General features: G+C 43.0%; 1 protein-coding gene across 2 annotated transcripts in view; it reads left to right on the top strand.

Annotated features, from left to right (window-relative positions):
• The first annotated feature begins 2379 nt into the window (after nt 1-2379).
• zcchc14 (zinc finger, CCHC domain containing 14) overlaps nt 2380-18287 on the top strand; it is a 28589-nt gene continuing 12681 nt past the window's right edge. For both annotated transcript variants that reach the window (XM_030732381.1, XM_030732380.1), the window contains exons 1-3: nt 2380-3767; nt 5101-5340; nt 13571-13814. In XM_030732381.1, the coding sequence (XP_030588241.1) occupies nt 3273-3767; nt 5101-5340; nt 13571-13814 (979 nt within the window). In that variant the 5' untranslated portion in view covers nt 2380-3272. The remainder of the gene's footprint in view (nt 3768-5100; nt 5341-13570; nt 13815-18287) is intronic.

Raw genomic sequence — 18287 nt, 5'->3', positions numbered from 1 at the left:
TATATGTACACTGATCCACTATAACAGTAAAACCACTTAGGAATAAAGTAAAAAAAAAAAAGAAAAAGGATCATTTCATTACAATTCAGCATTCTGATGGGAAGCCTTCATTCCTGACATTCACACTAAGATGACCAGATTCCTGATAGCTATCCCAGCTAAAACTGGGCACAGTGTCACAACATGACCAAACCCTAATATACTAAAAATATGTTTTTGTGGGACATTGTAAGTGACACTGAGAGGTACATTTATACTGAAATTTAGATACATTCACACGAAAGACTGCAGGTTACAGGTTTAGGAAGGACAAAATAATGTATTTAAATGCAACTTTTCAAGCTCCATCAATAAGTAAATACAAAAACCACAAATGTAAGCTAAAGTTTGTTTGAGCCGTTCAAACTGGCATTTCAATTGCTCGTCTCTGTAGCCTTCAGTAGGTATGAATCAGTAGATCAGTACATACATGTGGGTCTCATGAGACCCCTGCAAATGCTTTCATTTCACATCATGCAAAAGGGAAAAAAACAAGCAGAAATCTCTGTCGAATTGTTAGTAGTAGGTTCCCATTATTTATTGTAGCTGGATTTCTTTTTCTTTATAGTAGTTTCTATATTCCATCCATCCATCCATTTTCTTCCACTTATCTGGGGCCAGGTCACGGGGCAGCAGCCTAAGCAGAGAAGCCCAGACCTCCCTCTCCCCAGCCACCTCCACCAGCTCATCCAGGGGGACCCCAAGGCATTCCCAGGCCAGTCAAGAGATATAATTTCTCCAGTGTGTCCTGGGTCTGCCCCGGGGCCCCCTCCAGGTAGGACATGCCTGGAACACCTCACTCAAGAGGCACCCAGGAAGCATCCTAGTCAGATGCCCAAACCACCTCAACTGGCTCCTTTTGATGTTGAGGAGCAGCAGCTCTACTCTGAGCCCCTCCCGAATGGATGCACTCCTCACCCTGTCTCTAAGGGAGAGGCCAGCCACCCTTTTGAGGAAGCTCATTTCTGCCACTTGTATTCACGATTTCATTCTTTTGGGCACTACCCAAAGTTCGTGACCATAGGTGAGGGTAGGGATGTAGACTGACCGGTAAATCGACAGCTTTGTTTTCACGCTCAGCTCCCTCTTCACCACGACAGACCCTCCAATCCATCTGTCAATCTCCTGCTCCCCTCTCTCGTCACTCGTGAACAAGTTTCTATAATATTCTGCTGAAATTTGCATAGATTACAACTTTTCAACAACTTCTAATTCTCCTAGTTAGGCATAGTGTAGGCAACAAATTTACATGCACTTGAATCATGATAACAGCCTTCCTGCTTTCTTCACAGACGCTGGATAAAAGCTACAAAAAAAAAGTGTCTGTGGTGCAGTTTCAACTGAAATGTGGGACATTGTCTCAATTTAGTGTCACAAGGGATAAAAATATGGTGCATTCCCACATAGACCCTGCACACCACACACCCAAATCGTAACTGCACTCCCCGACGGCAGCAGCTTCCCCCGGCAGCACAGTGTGTGCCCCCACACCACAAAAACAGCTCAGTGACAGTTTGAGGAACACAACAAAGAGCCAACGTGGTGAGCAAACAGCCAACCGACAGGACCAAAAGAATCTGCTGCCATTTTCATTAAAATTTTAAATTACCCCTTAAACAGTTCTTTGAATGACAATTGCTCATCTTTAATTTATTCCAGATTCATCCATTCAGAGCATTTATGCAGGTGCAGGCAAGTTTCACACTGGATCCAAACAAGTTTGGATGTCTCTAATCCCGCTGCAGGTCCACGCCTTTGATTCAGGTTTTACTCCCAGCAGATGACTTTAATAAAGGCATGCAGTGTCGAACTCAGAACACGCATCACTCTGCTCACGGACACTCAAAGATCAGTAACAATTAGCACCCCCCCCCCCCCCCCCCCCCCCCCCCAAAAAATACTGTGACAGAACTTCCTCAAAAGTAACAGTTTATGTCCCTGTATGTATTTTTAAATACATTTATGACTTATATAAATAAATAAATAACTGACGAAAGAGAAATTTGCCAAAAATTCTCCGACTTTACTCAAATCCACCCTACAGGAAAACCAGTACCGACATGAAATGGCACAGCTACAGATTCTCATCCGTGGAGATTATTAATTCGATATCAGAATAAAGATAACGGCAACCACAAAACTGAAACTATCTTGAAAGCATCAGTTGAGTGTGTGTCTGGCACTTTAAAGACCTAATAACTAAGCGGAGGATGAACGCATGAGAAAAAGATGTGGAATAAAAGGGCAGCGAATCTCCTTCTGAACCAATCACAGAAGGAGCCTTGATTAAAGACAGCTGCCGCAGCCAATCAGAGCAGACTGTTCTTTGCGATGGGGTTGTCTCGTTCCAAGAGTTGGGATAATGTTATATACAGCTGTTTTTCTCGGTTTTGAGATTCATGGTAGAATGAGAGGAACCGATAAGTAAAATGTACAGCAAATTCATATGTGGATTATAAAAACGCCTCCAGAGTCATCAGTGAGTTTTTTTTTTAACCCACAGCTGCGTTTGATGAGGTAATGTCTAAGAAATGTTCTCATGTTATTTCCAGTGGCAACCAGCAGTAGCTTCAGGCTCCACTAGTTGTGTTTTTAATTTTTAAATCCGGCACAGTCTTTGGCTGGTGCCTGCGGCTCTTCGTACAAGTTGTGAGAAGCCATGAGGACGGTGGAGCAACTCTATCGGAAGGGCTCGTTGCTGTGCCGTTCAGCGGGGCGGCTCCGATCAAAAAGTCTCCGTGTGATTGAGTGTATCCTTGAATGGGGCGGTGTGTTTTGATCTCGGCTGCCTTTGCGCAACAACTGTTTCTGAGCCATCTGTGCCGTCAGGGGGTCTGCGGTCCGACCGGCGGAGGGACTCTGGGCTTCCGTGCTCCGTGGTGAACGCAGACCGGTCCACTTTGGTTGCATGTGACGTGACTTTGGGAAGATTATGGTTCGGGGGGGCCTGCTGCAGTGTCGCCGCTGCTCCGAAAACAAAGGAAACGACTGTTGCTTCTTTTATTTCACTCCTGCGGCCGCTCTGACACAAGCACTGAGAGTGTGAAGTAGCCAACAGCCGCTTGAGTCAAAGTTGATAGTTTAGTGTTGAGTTTATGAACAACGCCTGCGCAATTTGTACACACACCCGTGCGCGCGAGCTCCCTCCGAGTCCTTTTTACTCAGTTTAAAGTCTGATTCTTTAATTTCACTACTTGTCTGCGTTCCGGCGCACTGTGGCTGGATGTGTGAGGATGGTGGAGAGCCAGGGTTGTGTGCACAGAGAGGGGGTGTACCGTTGGTTCTCCTCCCTCACCTCAGCCCAGAGGGCAGAGTTCCTGTGCGGCCTGCTGGACCTCTGCGTCCCCATCGAGCTCCGTTTCTTGGGCTCCTGCTTGGAGGACTTGGCTCGCAAGGACTACCACTCTCTGCGGGATGCGGAGATCAAAGCCAACAACCCCACCGACCTGTCGGGCCTCACTAACATCACAGACGAGGTGGTGCGCAGCAAGCTGTTGGTGTCACTCGCCTTGCTCGGCTCGGACAACCGGGAGGCTGCGGGGGTCCTCTACCGGACCCTGACGCACATAGACACGGTGATCAATAACTACGGCTTGGCGCTGAACGACGGGAGGACAGAAGAGCAGTTTCTGCTGCTGTTCACCATGGCATCTAACCACCCCGCCTTCAGCTTCCACCAGAAGCAGGTGCTGAGGCAGCAGCTTAGCCAGATCCAGGACATCCTGCAGGTGAGAAAGTGCACCAATAACTCCTTCACAGTGAGAAAATTAGTTTGTGGGAGAAATTACCAATGCATATGAGACCCTTGGATTGGTAGATGTGTGTCAAAGCAAGTTCTGGAAAACAAGTTGAATATTTGACTGGCAGATGGTGCTTGAAAACACAGCACAGAGTGTGAAATGAAATCACTTGCCAACTTTTTTGGCAGGTTGAGAATTAGGTCGAGAAACGTTTGGCAAAACATGGAGGGAAGTAACTTATGAAGTAGAAATACAAACGTATCAGACAGGAACTCTAAAATAAGGCAATTTCACTTTAATTCTCCTACTTAGGTGCTGACACAGCTGTTCAAAAGGTTCAGTATATGTATCAGATGGGGAAAAAAAAAATCCTGCACAGAGGAAGAGACTTTCAGTCTGATTTTCTGTGGTTACTCAAATAGAGGAAGTGAAAGGCACTCCAGAAAACGGTCCCAAGTTTGAATGACAGAAAATAAATACGTAACAAATGAAAGTCCTGCTGAAGGATCGACTGAGGGCACTGATTACCCCGAGAATGTGAATCCTCGTCCCTGTGTAAACGCAGATCACTGGGCTTTGCCATCCAGAGTTATTACTGCGTCTGTGGGTGCATGGCCTCAGGTGAGGGCTTTTGTGCTGGTCACGGGAAAAGAAAAGTGTCATTACAGCAGGTGAAACACAAGCTACTTACAAGTTACCTGTACACCAAATTACAGGTGAGATATTGGAAATAACAGGCCGCCTGTGAGTGCAGCAGACCTCAGTCAGGTGCTATTTTGGTGGTCAATGAGGTAAATTACATAGTTGTAGGTGAAAGCAATAAGCAGTGGGTTATCAGTGAGATCAAAGGGGGTCAGCTGTATGCATTTCCAGCTCAATATTTTTATTCTTGGACAGCACTACTTTGCATGCCTCAAAATTCAAAATAATCCTTATTTATCTGAAGTGAGCTGTTTTAAACTCACTTTAAGTCAGTTCTCCTGGGATTGGCTGCTCCATGCAAACAGAATGTTTGAATAGCAGGAAGTAGTTAATTTTTTAGTGATAACAAGCTTATTCTTAAAGAGGATATCACAGCTAAACAACAAACTGGGTCATATGAACTAAAACGCTCTATATGAAAAAAAACTTTCCCATTACATCGATACTCCATTATTATGGAAAATCTTCCACAAATAGGCAGTTGTGAGGTTCCAGAGCCCTTTTGTGTTTTGTGTAGACTACAGATTAATAGATAAGTGGATCACATTGTCACTCAGCATGTTGCAGGTAGTCCTAATTGTACTCTTCACCCTCATACTGAGCATGTTTGTTGTTCCAGGCAAGCAGTGGTGGCGGAAGGGGAGCAGGAGGAGGAGAAGCTCAGACTGCAGGGCCCAGCGGTGAACGAGCCGCCATCTGTTACTCTCAGCCGCATCACCACCATCATCACCATCAGGCTGTCTCCCTGCCTCTCCCCCCCCTGTCCCCGGCTGCCTGCTCCCTGCCTGATGCCAGCACTGCCTACCTGCCTCTGTCCACCTGCCAAGCCTGCCTCACACACTGCACCTGCTGGCACAAGGTAGGAAGCAGTTTAACACTACACTAAACTGCAGTTCAAGAAGAAAATGAAAAGTGATTTGAGATGTAAAGCTGTTGGTTTTTCTACTGGAGTCAGTTTATATTTGCGTGTAACGGTAAAGAGTGCATGCTTATATAGTGAGATCTCTTTGAAGCATTGTTCCTCATCCATTGTTCAGTGTGTCCGTGGGAAGTTTCCACAACTGCAAGTTAGACTAGAAATTGCGACCTCTGAGTTTGTGCTGATAACAGTGATTTTTGTAGACATACAGCAGCTACATTTAATTTAAATTAGAATATAATAGAAATTAATGAACGAAGGTCATTTTAAAACAAAGAAATGTGTGCAACATACTAAAAGTGCAGTTTTTGACTGCTGGAGCAATGTTTTCATTCGCTGGATCGTTTTCCAGAGGTGAAAAACAGAGCGTTAAAAACTGCAGTTTCTGAACTGGCCACTTTAAGCTGCCTCTAAAAGTGAGTCCCATCTGGAAACACCAGCTTCCAGTTATCAGAGAATTTAGACAATGTGGGTAACTAATGAATGATAAATGTTCTTTTTTATAAACACAACATTCAGCAAATATTTATGTAGTTAAAAATCCTCTATACAACTTTCAGAAAGTGGAATAAATGTGCAATTTATATGAAATACAATTTCAGTGTTCATCACAGGAATGCTTTTATTTTGATGCTAAATGCATAAAGTGTATCTTCTGTGCTAAGCCCACTTGAGCTAATCTTAGCTTGCTTCACTTCGGCTTGCTGTGCCGTGCTGTACACATCAACCCCATTACACTGTGAGCGGAACAAAGAGGCTGAAAGCTGTGAAGGGACATGTGGCAAAACACAGTACTGTGCAAAAGTCAGTTCTTTATATTTTGCTGGGAACATGTGCAGTGATTTACTGAAACATGCAAGCATACATGGAGATATGCTATGTAAGGCAAAAACAGTTTGTACAATTCTGATGAGCTTGAAAGTCAATATTTGGTATGAGCACCTTTTATTCTTCAGCACAGCCTGAACTCTCTGAGGCAACGTTCTTGTAATTTCTTTGAGTAGTCTTTAAGAATAGTTCTCTGTTATGTGTAGACACAGCACTGACTCATCCCTTGAGTTATGTGCTTTGTTTTTTTTTTTAATGCTTGAATCATTCATTGGTCAGTGTTAAGTTGCTTAACATACAAAAACATTCCTCTGAAAATGCTACAAGGACTGGACTGAAAACGAGTGAAAAAGTAGCCGCTGTCCAAAGAAAACTTTTGAAAGACCTTCAAAAGCCTGGAGAACTAATGCTCAAGACTCCCTTCAAAACATCACGAGAAAATATGGCTCTTTCAAAGCAAAATATACAGGGATTAGGGGTAGCTCAAGAGTTTTGCACAGCACTTTGAGCAAAGAAATCACATGTGTTATGAGTTTTCATTTCTCAGATAATCACAGTCTGGCTGAAAGCTAGCAGGACATGGAACGACCTGGTTTCTGGGGATGGATGAAACCCTGATCCTGTGATAAATGTTTAGAAATATGAAAAGTCTTCTTTGCATAAGACAAACACCAGCTCTTAACATCACTCATAAAACTATAAATATGATATATTGCCAATAAGACAGTTGATTACAAACATGTGGTCTCTCAGCTTGTTTGTGTTGCAATACAAGGTGGAGACTATTGGAGGAGATTTCCCAAAGAAGCGTGAAGCCTGGTTCAATAGACAACTGATACTGTCACAAGTGAGATCATGTTGCAGAGATTTCAGGGATTATTTAGAAATGAATCAGAGAAGTGTGTAGTTTGGGGTACTTTGTTTCACACAGATATAAACATACACACAGAGACAGTATAAGCTCTTTTAGAAGCAGGCAGACACACTGTTTTAAACATGTGTGAGCACTGAAGGGAAAGTACCCAGCTCAGAGAGGAGCGTTTGTATTTAGTGTTTTGTTGCCCTTGGCTCCTGCTTAGTGCAGGTCAGCACATTTCTCTATGCTGAAATCAACCCTCTGTGGTGTGTGTGTGTGTGTGTGTGTGTGTGTGTGTGTGTGTGTGTGTGTGTGTGTGTGTGTGTGTGTGTGTGTGTGTGCGTGTGTGTGTGTGTGTGTGTGTGTGTGTTTCTCCAGTGAATCCCCAGGAAGTTATAAATGCTCTCTCTCCCCCTCCGTCCTTCTCTCGCTGGCCATCTTTCCTTTTCTTGGCGCTCTAAAGGGAATGACAGGGTTTTATATGCATTATTTGCATTATAACAGCTTTTAGCTGAGCCTGCTGCTGCCTTGTGTGGATCGCCACGTGTGACACAATAGCTGAAAGCAGGGTTTAGGTTAGCCACGATGCTAGGAGCATGAAAGGAAAAAAGTGTAAATGTCTTTCCTTCTGGTCAAGTCGTAACCACTAGCAAATTTCCAGATAATCAGTGGTGGTGGTGGTGGTGGTGGTGGTGGGGGGGGGGGGGGGGGGGGGGGGGGGGGGGTGCAAAAATCCCCCTCAGCTAAAAGCTCTGTTCCCCACTAATCTGTGTTTTTATTAAGATTGTATTGATATTCAAAATTCTTGGCACTGATGCAACTGGGTCTGAACCAAGTGCTGTATACAGTTAATAAGAAAAAAACTCTGGCCTGTTACTAAAGTAATTTAAAAAAAATACAAATTACAATTGTGGCACTCATAATTAATGTAAATAAAGTATTAAAGCCAGCTCTGTATTTTCAGCTTTAAAACTGCACAGTGACAATGGTTTTCTCTCTTCATGTCAACACTAAACACTTATTGTGTTGTCAGATCCACGTGGTGAGCGGTTTATTGACTGAAGCTGCAGGTTATAGCTGCATATGAAGGCTAATAAAAATCTGAAGTGTGACTTAATGCTTTGCACACGTGTAATAAAAACTGCACAGTGTCTGCTGAGCTTTTGAGCCCCAAGTCTTCCAGCATGCTATTGAGGTTTTGTTGCCATGTGACCATTAACCACGTGATGCTAACTTGTCTACTATTTTGGACTAGAGACCAGTCTGCAACCACCTGGTTGGTAAGGAAAGATGAGCATTCCCTGATTGGTTGGCAAGTGGTTGCTGGCAGTTGCTGTGAATTTGATTGCTAAAGCCCCACTGAGATAGGCCTAGAGACTGGTTCAATGATCCCCTGGCATCCACTGGTCACAAGGGAAAAACGTGCATGGAAGACTCAGACTTTTCTGCAAGCTACTCGCCGAATGCCAATGCCGAATGCACTGCCAAAATGTTTCGTTACTTTTGCTCCAGGAGGAGAGTAAGAGAATTCTTGCTGTAACTGGATCAAAGGAAGCGCCAAACCAACGAAATCTCATTTTGAACAGAACGTATCAAATTGTTTCTAGAAGACTGCATACTGTTACATCCCAATTTAAACTCAATAAATTTGGTGTGTGTAATGTGAAAAGGGTCAATCACCTGCCCCTACAGCTCACCTCAACCACAAAGTGTTTTATGATCTTTATGCACATTGCTTAGGATTTGTTTTCCAAAACATAACTTTTGTTGATTCCTTTAGCGCTCATCAACTTAACTCCCAGAGGCAGCTTTATTCTAAATGAAAGAGATATTATAAACCAATCAAACTGCAGGTAGACAATTAGCCTCTAGCTGTTGAACACTGGGCCTTTTCACACCTCAAAGTCCAAACCAAGATTGGTGTTTTTTTTACACACTGTATCCATTTGATCCAGTTAGTTTTGGTTCAGAGTGCATTTATGTGAGCACACTGAAGAACTTTACATGACCTACCGCTGCTACCACGGCTTATTTCTTTTCTTTTAGTGCTGATGACAGCCCCTGTTGTGCTTCCTGTTGTTAGTCCAAACCATCCAAAAAATGTTTTAATGTTTTGATCCAGGCTGAAGCCAGCTCAAAGAAAAGTAAAAGAAAAGTAAAAACCAAGCAAATTAGGCGTGCGAGGGCCCACAGTGCAGCCTTTACTATCTGTAGAAAGTAAGGCTAACATGACTCAAAATATTTTTTCTATATCATATTGTGTGTAAGCATCTGGTAACTATATTTTTTTGGAAAAATGATATACCTTTACACGTTGCTGTGTTGTTTGTAACTTGTTTTACTGCCCCCAAGTGGCCAAAAAAAAAAGGAAAAAAAAAGAATGTAGCTTTAAAAAAGAATTAAAATTAAATGCATGTTTGTTGGGACATTCAGAGAACACACAGAGAATCAGTGTATCTACTTTTCCCCAGACAGACCTTAGTGCCACTCCAGTATTTTCTTCCTCCAGGATTTAAAGCCAACTTTCATGATTTTATTTTAACACAAAGCAGCTGGATGCAAAGCATCCAGCAACTCCTCAGTGGGATAAACAGCAAATACAGAATGCTGGCCACATCTGGTGGGCCTGTACAGACCTGCGTAATTGCCTCATTATAAGAGAGCTTTATACATCTATAAAAACAAAGCTAGTGTCAGAATTAACAGCAGAGTCGAGTTGGTTTTTGTATGCGAGGGAGGAGGGGCTGCTGCTGTCTGAGTTTTACAGTTTTTTTGTTTCTAGCAGCTTTTTTTTGAATGATCTGGAACGCCTCTTGGGTTCTTTTCCACACTCCCTGTTTTTCTGTTTCTTGCCTCATAATATTTCTTGCTGATTCTCATTCTCATGAGTGCTGTTTTTTGCTTTTTGTACATACAGTCTGAGTCTGAGTCTCCTTCCCTTAACTTGCAGTCTGCAGATGGAGCAGGAGTTGGCTGAGTAGCATGCGGATGTGGCAGTAGCACACTTAATTGTTTTCAGATCTACCGCCTGTTTGATTTTTGGGCTATAGTACGTGTTGGGTTTTTTCCTTTTTGAAGAATCATCAGAACTCTCTTAACACTAATCTTTTTTTTATTTAATTTTCTGAATCAGCATTATAAGGGGATTTTCTGAAGAGCCCGGTGACATACCAGCAGGCAAAGAGCTGCTGCTTCCCACAGTTTTTCCACCGCGCTCACAGTGCTGTAATTAAAGTGGACCTTTCGTGCAAATCTTCAGCTTCACATTTTTATTCTTGGATTCTACCAGAGTCACTTTGCATGATTCACAATTCAAAGTAATCCTTATTTATCACATACTGGGCCCTCACTTCATCCTCTGTCTGAAGCTAGATGTTTTAGCTCCTCTGCTTTTTTAAGTACACCCTCCTTCTTTTTGCCAGGGCCTGAGATGACCATATTAGGGATTTCCAATCCAACTGACACCATGCTGATCCAGCTGTAGAAAAAAACTGATCAGGCTTGATCGGGGATTACTAATACATACACTGATCTCATTACTTGAAACTTCGGCCATGTTTAATATGAGCACCCACCATTGGGACATTATATTTTGTGGTTTGTCATGTGATGCCATGGGAATACACCTTTTTCCTTAGCGACAGGTGGCTGCCAGGCAATCATTGACGGGTCTGTAGGCCTGTGTGACTAGGGCATTTTCCCAGTGACTTTCATCAACCTCCAGCAACCACTTGCAGCTGGTTGGGGAATATAAATTTTTTCCCTCACAACCAGTGGTTGCCAGATGGTCCAGGTGATGCTACATTGTCACTCTGTCACACATCCAAAATGGCGGTCAAGTTAATGTCACATGGTTACCGGTCACACGTCTGCAAAACCTCAATATTACAGAAAATACCCTACCACATTTTTCTGGGAAATATAATATTTAACTCTATAACAAGATTTCTCTGAATGAATCCATTAGTCATTAGCATTAGCTGCAGCCTGTTATAAACTAGGTAAACAGAGTGGGGTCAATTTCTTTTTGAGTATTTCTCCTTTTAGTGCGTTAATTAAATTTGCCTGGTCAAAAAAGACAATGAAATGCTTTTATTTGTAACAGAATTTTTGCAGTGTGGAATCAGGACTTTAAGGAGAGTTGCACTATTAGCCCACTTACATGATTACAGAAGCATTTGAAGAATTGTTTAAGCAAAAAAAATCCGAGGGGCGTCGGATCGTCAGTTCAGACTTTCACGTACTCCTGCTTGGATTTAAGTGCAGGACTTTAAAATAAATGAGAGTGTGAGGGTGTTAACGGGTTAGAGGATAATCTTTGTCATTGTGCAATATCTTATTTTAATGATGAGCAGCTTAACAACAACAACAACCTGAATTCTAGTGACTGAACTTCTGTGACTCAGATATTTCCAGCAGCTGTGAATTTCCCACTTTGTGTACACAAAAGAATAACATACTTCTCCAACTAAACACCAACTGTGTATTATTCTGACAGACTACAGTGCTGGCTTTGGGTCGGGGTGATATTTCATAACCGCGAGACTTCGGCTGGGACTCACAAACTGTGCTGTTTGTGTTTGAGGCTGACAGTTTGTGGCGTAGGAATGCCGCATGTTAATGTTCCGCTTTCACCAAAGCATGCGTTAACGTCAGCTTACAAACAGCAGACTGGGTGAAGATCTGCCGTTTTCTCCCTCTTTTTCCATAAGCCTGTCCAGTTTTTTGTAAACACACCATTAACATGTTATCACTTTATAAAATTCTTATGACTAACTCGTTAGCAAAAAAATCACCTATTTACAAATCTAGCATGAACATTTAAGGCTTTTTCCTGGTCATGTGTTGAAGGCTAATACTCACTCTGCTTATGAGGGTTGTTTTGGTGTTAACCAAGGCCAGCCTGTTATGTTGAAGAATATAACCACCATGGAAGTACAAAAACTGCTATCCACATAGACACCCATGTTTTAGTCTCAGTTCCCTTTGGGGGGTTAAAGAGTAAATCTTAGCTTTTTGGTTGTACTAAGGTTTTCCTCTAAGTACATTTCATTTCATGCCTGTTTTTCCACCAGCCTAAATTAGCATCACATCCCCCTTGCCAGGAAAGGTGGCTAGCCAGTGCTGCTGTTAGCTGATAAATCTCCAAATCTACAGTTTTGTCCAAATATTGGCATGTCAGGCTTCAAAAGCAAAGATGGTGACGCGCACATACTAAACTCAAAGCCTGTAGTGCACAAACAAGAAGGTGACATCGTGGTGGCTGCAGCCATCACTTATATACAGTCTTAATTAAACCTCTTTGTCCTCTTTGCTACTTGTTGGCAGATTCTTCACTGAAAATGGTTTCCTCTTATCCCTCTTAAGTTCTTAAAAGTACTTAAGAGTTGGGTATTAGGTCTCTTAGGCTTTCTCACTTAAGGCGAGGCCTTTGATATCATACACAATCATTTCATCTGTTGTTCACATGAATGAGAGTTTATCATTGTTGATTAGAGCAGCTTTAAAAAGTCTTAATGAAAGCAGTGGTGGATAAAGATCTCAAAGGAGGGCATATGGGCACCTGCTCACCCACTGAGCTAAACTGGCATCCGACTTTCTGGACAATTCTTGAGGGCTGTTCTGAGATATTGAAGACATAAAGTAAATTAAGCATAACTGAAATGACTTTTCCCAGAAAGACAGTTTTTATAAAAGCTTAATAATCCATATGTGACCAAAATGCAACTCTTGAAATGGCAACAGTTTGCATGTTGCAGTTGCGGAGTAGGTTAGAAAGGTTTGTTTGGGCGTCTCGCGTCACATCCTCCAGAGCAAAATTCCAGTTTGATTCGGGGCAGCAGTTCAGCCAGCAGCTCCAGTTTAAATGGATGTTTGGATGTCAGCTCTTCCTCCCTGCAACTGCTCCTCGAGGGCACTGCTATAAATAAGAGCTCCCTCTCATTTGACGGGGCTCGTTAAATATTGGTTTGCTTCGTGCTGCCAGATCTTTCTCCTCACTTTGTTTTAGCACCGTGCCAGCCGCTGGAGAGAGAGCATCGCTCAGAGTTTGCTCATGCACTGACAGCGCGGAGTTTGAAGCTTCGCATTCATCTCAATGCTTGTTGAATGTTGCCTTGTGTGTGTTTTGTGGGCCCGTGAAGGCGACAGCTTCAGAGGGAGGGGAAGCTGTGAGGAAGCTGATTCACTGTTTGCTTTTTCACAGTTCTAATTTGTCATTTGAATTCTGCTTTATTTCACTATGTTTCATCTGAAAGGACATATAAAGAAAATAAGCAGTGATCTTACCTAAAAATGTAACTAAAATGTGGGCTGAACACTCATTTGAAAACGAGTCATGTATATTCTTTGGTAGTAAATTATTGTCATGCTTCAGTGTGCTTACAACCCCCTGTTAAATCTGAGGAGTAAATATTTACCCATACTGTATCTGCTTACCTCTGATTTTCACTCTGTGGCCCTGACCTCTCACCCCTGCCCCCCCAGAGCCAGAACAGAGAGACCGGCACAGTGTTGGGAGCTTCTGTCGGACAGGGAGACCAGTCAGTCAGCCAGGACCTGACTCCTCCTCATCAAGACCTCCGTCCTCCCCCTCCTCCTCCCCCTCCTCCACCTCCCCCTCCACCTCCACCACCACCTCCTCTACCACCACCTCGTCTGCCTCCATCTCTACCTGCTGGGCAAAGCCAGGATGCAGCAGCTAAGAGCCAGCAGGGGAAAGCTGGAAAAGGTGAGCTGTCATTAACAAAAAGTTCGTTTTCTTTATTTCTAAATAGTTCCTTTTAGTAGGTCCAATTTCTGACCTACTGCATGGATGTAAGAATATGTATGTGTGTATGTATGTATTGCTCCGCCATCCCCATCCCCTCCCCACCCCATCATCCATCTGTGCATGTTCTTATGAAGTGTGTGTGTCATGTTATACACCCATTTGAGCCCAGCCCAACAAGATGTGGCATGCTGGCACTTCTGAACACTTTGAGCTTAAAGAATGCTACCCTCAGGCTTAGGTGTGTGCAAGCTGCAGTGTAGTGCCGGTAGACATGATTTCAGGTTTGGGGTAATATCTCCAAACAGGTGAAAACAACAATTAATACTGTGGTAAAACACCATGACATTCCTTCATATGTGCTTCAGGTACAATCAGTTGTACATGCCCTCGCATAAATCTGTGTTTATAAAGATATAATTATAATAATACATTTTTTTTATAAGCGCCTTTCATGACACCTAAGGACACTTTACAGGGGTGAAAACAAGACAAACCAGAAAAAGCACAAACAAGAAACTAAAAAGAATAAAAGAACTAGAGTGTGCAATTTGGAACAGGTAAGTTTTGAGTCGTGATTTGAAGATATGAAGAGAGTCGATATTGCAAATGTCTGGTGGGAGAGTGCTCCATAGCTGGGGAGCAGAGCGGGAGAAAGCTCTGTTCCCCATAGTAGTGAGGCGGGCAGGGGGAACAGTAAGGCGGATAGAGGAGGAAGAGCAGAGGGTGCGGGATGAGGAGGTGATGTGAAGATCGACCAGATAAGAAGGGGCAAGATTGTGATGGCCTTAAATGCAGACAGGAAGATTTTAACTGAATTCTGAACTTAACTGGAAGCCAGTGGAGCTGCTGTAGGACTGGGGTGATGTGGTGAAATGAGGGGGGCGAGCGACTGCGTTTTGAACTATTTGAAGCTTCTGAAGGGATTTGTGAGGGAGGCCAATTAGAAGGGAATTACAGTAGTCAATACGGGAGGTAACGAGACTATGAACAAGGATGGAGGTGGTATGCGGGAAGAGGGAGGGGTGAAGGTGATTTATGTTTCGTAGGTGGAAATATGCAGACCGGGTACTATTATTGATATGGGTGTGAAAGGATAGAGTGCTATCAAAGATGACACCCAGACTCTTAACCTGAGGGGAGGGGAAAACTGAGGAGCTGTCGATGGTGAGGGAGAAACTGCCAACTTTGGATGAGGTGAATTTTGTTCAGACGAGGAGGAACTCAGTTTTGTCGCTGCTTAATTTAAGGAAGTTTGAGGTGAACCAGGATTTGATTTCAGATAAGCAAGTGGTAAGGGAGGATGGTGGGAGGGAAGAGTTAGGCTTGGTGGATAAATAGAGCTGGGTATCATCCGCGAAGCAATGGAAATGGATGTTGAATTTATGGAAAATATTGTCAAGGGGAAGGAGGTAAGTGATGAAAATGAGGGGCCCCAGGACAGAGCCTTGAGGCGCACCTCAGGTAACAGGAGAGGGGTGGGATTTGAAAGACTTAAGCTGGATGAACTGAGTGCGGCCTGTGAGATGAGAATAAAACCAGTCAAGAGGGGTGTGGGAGATAATCTGTAGAGAAGGATAGTGTGGGAGAAAGTGTCAGAGGCCACACTCAGATCAAGGAGGATGAGGAGAGAGTAATCCAGAGTCAGCTGCCATGAGGTCATTCGTGATTTTATTTGTATATAATTTATTGATTTTTTTACTTTGGATAATATTGCTTGTCTAAAATGTTTTCTTCATGCTCACATCTGCACCTTCAGCTGATCCACAACCTTCTTGCTGTGAGGCAAATCATTAATGTTCCAGTGTTTTTTCAGAGTTTGTTAAGCATTTGCTGAGATAAATAAATGGGATAATCTCAAAACTGTTGACACTTAAAGAGCTTAAATAATGCAGGGTTTAAGGTTGGTTCCTAAGCAAAAATGACTATACTATGGTGGTTAATGATGAAATGATGCAGAAATATCTGCACGGCAAGCCGCTGCTCTTTCTTACTGCCATAATTTTTGAAAGAAATGAAGATAATAATGCCCCGTGCACTGTCCAGCTGCTAGCAAAGAATATGTCCGAACTTCCAAGAAGGCGTTTTAGAAATAAACATTTTCTTTTTTTCTTTTCTGTTTTTTGCTGACCTGCCCATGTGGTGCGTAGACTGTATATGTGAACTGTTTTGAAGTCTGAATCTGCAGGTTTTCTAAGTGTTTTAAAACCAGCTGCGAGGAGAGCATGGTGGATATGACTGAGCACTCGAGAGACACTGCACGCTCACAGGGTAGCGACTTATCAATCACAAGTTAGGCCTGCCCTAAAGCAGGTCCTGCTTTATTGTGCTTTCTCACTCTAGTGGGGACCATAATTTTTAAAATGAGCATCATGTTGTATTGAATAAGATGAGGTGCTTGGATCTTTAATAATTAGCAGCGTAAAAGATTAAAACTGTTGACTTGCCATTTATTAAACAGATATCATGAAAGAGTTGACTTTCCCCTTCAGGTAACTATCACTGGCTTATTAAAGCCACACTGATACATTGCAACTTCCATGTCACCCAGTGAGCAGCTGGTGTGTCAGGGTGTACAGCATCGTTTAAGGTGGGATGAATCTTTTCAGGGCCGACGCTCGCCTCTGTCCGTAACACAATACTCAGCAATCTCACTACATCATGGTCACACCACATAGCTGTCACCAGCAGAAAACACACACACACACACACACGCTTAGCATACGCGTACTCAGTATGTTCAGTATACTTGCAGAGAGAAGCCCACATATTTCCACACACAATGAAACCTTCCCTGTTATTTTCCCTCTGCATTTTTTCCACTCCAGGCCAGACAGAGTAAGCCACGTGTTGGTTTACAGCATGTTTTCTAGCTCGCACAAAAAAAATCTGCAGCTGTAAAGTAATAAAGACAGAGAGGCAACATAACTGAGACTCTTCATCAGGATGTTCACGCTGCTGGATTCATAGTGTGTGTGTGTGTGTGTGTGTGTGTGTGTGTGTGTGTGTGTGTGTGCGCGCGCGTGTGTGTGGTGCCCCAGATTAGTTTGAATGGCAGGCAGCATTTAGAGCCTTCCACAGCTGCTTGCCAACAGGCACCCGACAGAGTGATGAGGGATGTGCGACTCCTTTATCTCTGTCTATATTACTCGTGTCTCCTCCTTACCTGCTGCTTGTCTCTGCACGCCAGATGTAGTTTCAAATAGTTCTAAATCAATATCTGAAGGTCTGGTACACACACACACACACACACACACACACACACCCATCTCTTTAGCACTTTAACTATTTCAGTGGAGCAGCTCTAACCTGCCCCTGTACCTGAGGCATGTATTCACACTAAGAAGAGGACAAAAAGCCCAAGGTGTGTGCACATGTGCAAATATACACAGCAGTATCACACAGATGCTTGGAATTTACTTGGAGAGGCCAACCAAGATTAACATGTTTTTCTGAGAGAATGTCACATAGTATACTCTCCCTTTGCTCTCTTTTTTGATAGTTTAGGTGTTGCTAACCAGCTAGCCCCAGCCATTCCTGTTTTTCGATGTTGTACAGCTGCCTGTCCAGTGATTTGTGTGGTGCTGCAAAGCACAACAAGGACTACAGCCACCTGCAGTCCAGCAGTATGGAGTTGAGACACTCAAAATTAAGCACAATTCAATGATCAAGGGTTAATACCATCCAAAGAATCATCAAATGGCATCAACACTGTCTTACTTTCAACCTTGTTTGCACCTTCCCATCACAGGGGAGAGGGTGGAAACTTTCTAGCTGTGATGGCAGGTTGTATAAAGTCTTTGTACATCAATAAAATATAAAGAATTAGACAGACTAGTATTTCCACTGCCATTTAATCATCCAGCTGACTAATTATTCATATTCCTTGTCAGGCACAAGTGTTACTTTTTTATCAGTGTTCTGAATGCTGGTGTGAGGCAAAAATAAATTGTTGAATTGCAGTATTTTGTCATCTTTTATCTTATTATAGTAAAACCAGCGCAATACAGCTGGCAGTTTATTTAGCTTGTCAGGAGTGAAATTTGATCGAGGCATGAACAATCAAAGGTGGAACTGCCGTAAAGGTGCTACATAAACATTCAGAGCATTCGCTGGATGTCACACCAGAGCCCCCCAGATTCCCAAAACCTCAAAGCAAATGGAACCAATAAGGGTGACCAGTGTTAGCAGATTGTAGGGCTCTACACCCTTGCATCTTTTAATAGGAGATAGGTTTTTGCTGCTATAAGAATGAAAACATTTCCATTTTAAAACCTCTAATATTCTACAGTGTCAGCATTACTGTTATATATTTGATGCCTAAATCATAGCAAACTGATGGGACAGCAGTGTTTCGGGGAGGTTGACGCTCAGATGGGCAGCAGCATCCTAACTGAGGTGTAAAGCAGCAGATGGCAAATTAGATGCTTACGT

This window comes from Archocentrus centrarchus, chromosome 6 (assembly GCF_007364275.1).
Source record: "Archocentrus centrarchus isolate MPI-CPG fArcCen1 chromosome 6, fArcCen1, whole genome shotgun sequence".
Lineage (NCBI taxonomy): Eukaryota > Metazoa > Chordata > Actinopteri > Cichliformes > Cichlidae > Archocentrus > Archocentrus centrarchus.
The sequence above is the reverse complement of the archived record's forward strand: the minus strand, read 5'-3'. Positions and strand labels throughout refer to the sequence as shown.